Consider the following 7120-nt stretch of genomic DNA (forward strand, 5'->3'; position numbering starts at 1 on the left):
TGATATTTTTTTTTTGCGGAAAATTGCTTGAATTGGCGGAATCGCAATTGCATGAAACTGTTGTGGACGATCTTTCGCAGTGATGTTTGATGGTATAAATGAGACCTTTTAGCTGTACTCTTGTTCGAAGTATGCGTATCGAAGAAGTACGCGTTTTGGCTGAACGTGTGTTGTGATGACGTCACATGACGCGTCTCGGCCCAAATCTACGGAAAATCCGTGTAACTTAGAAAAACTGCAAGCACCTCGGAATTTTTCGGAGTTTGCTCGATTTTGCGTTCATTCTGCGATCACAAAATCCTGTTAGGACTGACTATTGGCCAGTAACTGCAAGGTGGGCGGAACCTGTTTCAGATAGTGACTTTAATAAACACAGAACAGAGCATAAAACAGGCTTTAGTCTGAACAGGGGCTTAGTTTGAGTTTAGTCTCCGTTTTTGCTCATTAGTGTAACAAAGTCATCAATATTACATTTCCAAAACTAAAACTAACCCATATCTAAACCCAAAGTAAGCCTAAACCCAAACTGAGACTGAAACAAAACTGAGACTAGGCCCAAACATATCAAGACTAAACCCAAACTGAGATTAAACTTAAAATAAGACTAAACGCAAACTGAGACTAAGCCCAAACCTGACTGGGCAGAAAAGTGAGTCTAAGAAGAAACTGAGATTAAACGCAAACTGATAATGAACCCAAACTGAGACTAAACCCAGAATGAGACCTAACTCAAACTCAAACTAAAAGCATAATGAGAGCAACCCCAAACTGAGACTAAACCAAAACCAGGACTAATGCCGTTCTTTTCCCACTTATTACTTATAAATACTGAGCTGTAACTGAGCAGTATTTGTGCTGTTGTGTGGTGAGGCTTCGTTACAGAGGACATGACCTCTGGGAGAACAGGACGGAGCTCAGTAACTGGGCAACAACGCATTAGGAAAAATGCACCTCATCACGAAAGAGCAACGTGCCAAGCTGACACCGAGACTCAAAGCTGTTAGGTAATCTTCAACAATAGCTCTGGGAATAGTGAAACTGTTTGGACTGTCGTTTCGTAAACAGGATCGGCCCGGACTTGAACGCCTTTTGTGCACGGTCCTTTCGGGAAACGTGAATACCTCTTTTAGGTCCATTTTCTGTTTAGAAACGATCACAGTGTGCCTGGGACAATACCGGTGACATCTTCTTCGCAATGTCCAAAGAGCGATACATGAAACTGAATTGCACAAATCTTAAGTCTTAACAACATGATACTGTAACACTTGATTTCATATAAAAAGTCAAATATTTTCTCACTTCAAAATTAAACACGCGTCATGACGAACATGTTACCACCAGTGTCCTTCTCCGTCACCCCATGAGACACTTTTGGAGCGAGTCCTCCTGTGCAGACTCTACACGGCTACGGTGGTGCCAGAGGCTGCGGGCATGGAGGCCTGCTGCGGCGTGACCTTGGCCAGCCGGTGTTCTTTGTTCTGCAAGCAGCTCCGGCTGCACAGCTGACACGAGGCACAGCAGGAGTTACAGCAGGGCAGGAAACGACACACGCTCACTCTCCAGAGGAACCAGCCGGGAGACCAGCAGCACCAGCACACGACCGCGGAACCGACCAGAACTCCCAGAACCACGTAGAGAGCCAGCAGAGACACGTACGGAGGAGAATCTGACGGAACACGCAGAACTTTATATAAATAAAAAAATAAGACTTTAAATTGTCATTTGTGCAGACAAACAGAGAACTTTTTAAAGTACTGGCCTCTGTTTCCACATCTGGTTTGATCAGTTGAGTTGTACTTTAACTTTTAAATGAACGCATTTGCATATGATTGCATTATCTGCATATTCACATGGGCTACGGTGAGCAGGGTTGCCAGAGTTGTGATTTTTACACCAAATTAGAACAAGGCCAGGTGGAAACAGCAAGTCAGTAGTTGTTGTTTTTTTTTTACGTCTAGCTTAAAAATAGTTTTCAGCTTTAAAGTCAATATTCAGAATAAAATTCAATCCATTTCCCCAAATCATATGCTATGGCATATAAAGGGAAAGTACAAGTGCAGAGCAGACAGTGTATCTGCGATGTACAGCACCAATTCTGCTTTAAGATATATCGCAGAAATGCATGCACACAACGGTGAAATTGTTTCTTATGCAAAGAGTGAGAATAAAAATAGAATAGAGAAAGAAAAAAAAAAGTCTAAGCTTTTCAGGTTAGTATCAGGTATTTTTGTGCGCTTTTTTCAGACATAGTCAGTCGATTAGTTAGTTTTTTTTCTTCTTTTACTGAGACCTGGCAACCCTGATGGTGAGAAATTGAAACTAAAAGAAACCGTAAACAAATGATACTTATGACGCAACAGTATGGATGCAACTCACACCTGTGCTCAAGCCTCATCTTTGCACTTCCTTGAACACTGGTGGACTTTCCAAACACGACGAGCTAATTTGGGTCTAGCCCACGTAGTACCTATTTGCAGACTAATAAATCTAACAAGGGTTTGAGGTCACTAGCTGATCCTGGTGACTAGAATCTACTGCTGATTTATAGCTCTGTCTACAGGAAGATGCACTGAGCATTCATGTGCTCCTTCAATTAGCTTTATGCCCTTTGTGATTCGGTTTAGCTATTACTAACACATAACACACAATGGCTGCTTTGAGAGAGCAGCTGCACAGAGACGGAGGGCCAGTGCCCGTGTGAGCACGTTTTAAAGAATCTCATTATCGACGTGACGTCTGTCAACTTTTCGTGGGGTTACTAGAAAATGCTATTTAACTAATAACGGCGAAAGAAACGTATAACTGTAGAGAGTGTCTCTTCGGAACGCATGAAGAAAAATGGAGACTTAGCAATATGTTCTGAGCGACTTCTAGCTAGCATGTTGCAAAAACCATTACCGGATATTTAAACCATGTTTTATAGATTTCACATGATAATGATGATCATTTAGTATTCAGCATTGTGCTGACCAGGAAGTGGGACGCTAGCTAGCAGTAACAAAGCTGCTACAATCTTGCTTATGCTAACCTCTAACTAACAAACAGGGGAAAATATACTAATCATGCTAACATTAAAATTTGTGTTACTGAAATTCTTTAAAAACTATAAAAGACAATATATTTGATTTATTCTCAAGGATTTGGTGCTGGTGTGAGCATTAACTAGAACGCTAACATAACACTAACACGACTAAAATACGGCAGTTTATAATTGTTCTATGATACATTTTTTATTCATTCACAGTGTTATTAGATTGTTGCTCAGACAACATTACCAGTTATATAAAAAATAACATTGTTAGGATTAACATTAACATTGATAAACGTTATATAAAAATTTGACAGACTGAAAATGTGACTGAACTTCTTGAATCACAGCAAAAATCCAGAAAAAGTGCTTTTTTTTTTAACTAAATTCGAGCCTACCGGTGACACAGTCGATGCCAGGGATGAAGTTTGGGTCGTTGCACTTCTCCACAGCTGATGCCCTCATGGTGGCCACATTCAACATGGGTGGAGGAGTTACATACGTCTGACGTGTGCTAGCCGTAGACAACAGATCTAAAACAGAGCAAACATGACGGCTTGACTTTGAAATTCCCATCAAAATTAGGTATCGCCAGTTCTCCAGTTTATTTTGTGCATGACATAATGGACGCTTGTATGGAAATGTTATGAAAATGCATACTGACTGGTGCATCTTGGGTAATCTTGCAGGTCGGTTCCATCTCCGCAGTTGTCGATTCCCTTGTCGTCGTTGCACACCAGACTCATTGGGATGCATTTTCCATTTTGGCAGGTGAAGTAAGGCTCACTGCTGCATTCAGACTGATTAAACCCTGGAAAAGAACGCCATTTGCACTCGATCACTCGTTTAAAAATGTTAATATGGGTGTGTTGGACCTGCCTTGACATTACAACCTTGACGTTAAAGAAATGTCAGTATCGGGATAAAGATGGATACTGATATTACTAGTGAAAAAATGAACTTTCATAGAATGGTATTTATTTCTGATCATTCTATTAAGTATCAATGATAATGTAAACAAAGCCATTTTAAGTAAGAGTTAAGGTTTTTCCCTTTCACCATGCACCATGAGCAAAAGTGGAAGTTGATCCAAGATCATAACTTCCAATAAGTGACCTCATGTCTTACCCAGCCTGAACGAGGTGAAGTCCCCAACAAAATCCACGCGTGGCTGAGTCCCCCTGGTCACCAGTCGCAGAGTCAGATAGTTTCCAGTGGACAGGACTGGGCGTGGCAGGCTCTTTCCACAAAGGGGAGGCCCGATAGGGGGCGCCATCTTATCCCGACCATCAAAGAACTGGATGTAAGAGCCAGCGTGACACGGATCTCCTTGGCCCTCGCCCGTTGTGGGCTCCATGAGCTGGTCAGGCCGTGTCGAACCCGAATTCGCGGGACCCCAGGCCGACTCTGGGGCGAGGGGGACGGGGCTAAAGGGTGACACGCGCAGCAGGCTGTAAACCAGGAAGAAGCGGAACTGGAACTGCACCTTGTCGCGGGGCGTGGCTGCCTGCATGGTCAGGTGGCAGTCGGTGCCAATGCTGACAAAGTAGTACCTGCGCGATTCCTGGTGGGACCGGACGATCATGCCGTCCCCCCGTACCGTCTGGCCACAGAAATCCACCACGTTCGCTGTTGGGACATTGGAAGATTAATAACATTCCTCGTGACATATATTGACACCCAAAATACAGACACCTGCGTCTTTTGTCTGGCCCACTGTACCCTACCGAGATGGCGGTAATGAGATACAAGTGAACAAAGCAAACCTGATTGTTTGCCTAGAGAGACCGCAAGGGGGAGTTGGCTGCGAAATCCCCCCCCACCCCCCCACCCACCCAACCCCCAAGGAGATCCACCCCCAACTGGGGCAAGAACCAAATAATAAGAAGATTTATAACCATTCCAGGGTTTATTAGCTTTGTTACCAAGGGAAACTAGTGAATCCCTGATGCCTGACTTCCTGGAATGTCCTGAGAAAACTTCAGACAGTGGCAAAGAAACAATACTTCAAAATATCCCGTAACCATGTTTCCTGAACCGAGTTTGCTCAGAAATGAGCAGGAGCGAGACAGCAGCTTTCTCGTAAAACGTATTCACTGCTCGGAAAATAAGACACAAATGGTCTCGAGTATGGGTTTCCAATGCGATCAAGACCAGCAGGACATTACCAGGAGGAGAAAGCATCAAGCACAAAAGGCACAGAAGTCCATTTTACTCCATAATGCACTTTTATTTAAGTCTGTACAGTCTGTTCCTGGGATTTGTTGAACAGAAATGGTCTTGCATTTAATGGATTTTGTTGTGTTATAAATGATGTGTGTGTCTAGAACTTACTCATATTAAGATGTGGTTAGCCAATGAGGGATTGGTTTTACTAAGTAAGGATTACTATAGGTTACATATCAGGGAAAGATTAGAATTTCATTTCTAAATTTCAGTGGCAAAACAGCAGTCACACTGTAACCTTGTTTCAGCTGTTGGTAGGAATTTTTAAATAAAGTGATTCTTTATTTATTTAAAGGGAATCAGATGTAGCTGATTACAGTCATTGATGGAAATTAGTGTAAAGCTCACCTGTCTCCATGGCATCCGTTTGCAGTGTCATCATACTCAGAAGAACAAACCATGTAAACCGAAGTTTGGCCATGAGGAGTCACAAGTCTTGAGTGTTTTTTTTTCTTTTTTTTTTTCTTTCCCACCTTCAAGTTTCTCAAGCGTTATAGATCCGTTAACGTCATGGTTTCATTTGAACAGATTTAAAAAAAAATTAAACGGACCCCAAAAGATGCGCGATCCGGTCATATGGCTGTTATGAAGTTCTAAAGCTGGATGAGTTTTTTGCCTGCTTCATCATCGCCACTTTTGACGCCTCTTCGTCACGTCCACGCGTCTGCACCGTGTCCATGGTAACAGGGCACCCCACAAAAGACCACGCGCTCACAAGGAGGGGCTCCGCCGTTCATCACCATCATCATCACCATCATCCTCAGTGTGGAAACTGTGGTAACCATCTGTCACACTCACATCCTTATACACACATCCTAAAGCCGTGGGTCTTTAAAGCCAACCCCAAAAAAGCGTCTTAAAGCCCGTGATTGAATAACAAATTGCTTGACATGTCGGATCCATGTAAAAAAAAAAACAAAAAAACAAAAACAAAAAGGCATTAATGTCACAACATAAGAGAAGGACAGGCGCAGAAGTACACTTTTACATTCTTTTTAACCCTTGTGCGTCAATTTAAAAAAGTAACACATGGGTCCATAGAGGACAAAAATGTCCATGTCCAAAAAGTGTCATCAAAATATTCTCCACTTTCACTGACGTCGATTTTTTTTAATATATATATATAATCATAATCACCAAACATTCATTCATTCATTTTCAGAATTGTAACCCTTTAAATGTTGTTTGTTTACATAATGCCACAGGTTTTTTTTTTATGAAAAAAGAAAAATAGTAATTATTTTCCATATACAAAATGCTAAGCAGAATTTTTTTCTTTGATTATTACAGTCTTTGATATGTCAATGCTTAACAAGAACAGTAATTTTGGTGCATTCATATTTTTTATGCAGTGTCAAATTTTAAAAAACAAACAAACAAACAAAAAAACCCCCTGTGATTTGCACCTGCACCACTAATGTCAGAGCTGCTTCTGACCAATCAGAATCCAGAATTCAATAGCAACACTGGGGTAAATGCCATTAAATCACAATCCTATAAAAGTGAGGAGGGAAAATATTCAACTAACACATGAAATCTTTAACCCTACCAGTGATTTACTAATGTGAATAAGAAAAGGACACATTTTTTATTTAATGTAGCTACAGAGTGTGAGTGAAGGAGAGTAAATATGTGATTACAAGCAGATTCATGAGGTGCTTCCCACCTAAAAACTTCACTGTCAGCAGTAACCCTGTATTCAACATTCCTGGTTTTACTCTCTAACACTATAAAACCGAATGTCTGGTGCTGAGGAGGCCTATTTGTTTGTACTGAAGCTCTGCACTCGAAGTGTGGCCCTTGGGTGACACCCAGACCCTACTGTGAAGACTCATAACCCAGGTTTAGCGGTGAAGTTAGGAGCAT

The 7120-nt window shown here is 41.7% G+C and overlaps 1 protein-coding gene across 1 annotated transcript; it reads right to left on the reverse strand.

Annotated features, from left to right (window-relative positions):
• Window positions 1–3261: 3261 nt before the first annotated feature.
• Window positions 3262–6327, reverse strand: ldlrad2 (low density lipoprotein receptor class A domain containing 2). Its single transcript, XM_053652466.1, has 4 exons — window positions 5603–6327; window positions 4157–4657; window positions 3693–3839; window positions 3262–3561 (listed from the first exon to the last, which is right to left on the reverse strand). Exons 1-4 carry the CDS (start codon window positions 5673–5675, stop codon window positions 3407–3409), a joined length of 876 nt encoding a protein of 291 aa, XP_053508441.1. The 5' UTR covers window positions 5676–6327; the 3' UTR covers window positions 3262–3406.
• Between the last annotated feature and the right edge of the window lie 793 nt (window positions 6328–7120).

This window comes from Ictalurus furcatus, chromosome 21 (genome assembly GCF_023375685.1).
Source record: "Ictalurus furcatus strain D&B chromosome 21, Billie_1.0, whole genome shotgun sequence".
Taxonomy (NCBI): domain Eukaryota; kingdom Metazoa; phylum Chordata; class Actinopteri; order Siluriformes; family Ictaluridae; genus Ictalurus; species Ictalurus furcatus.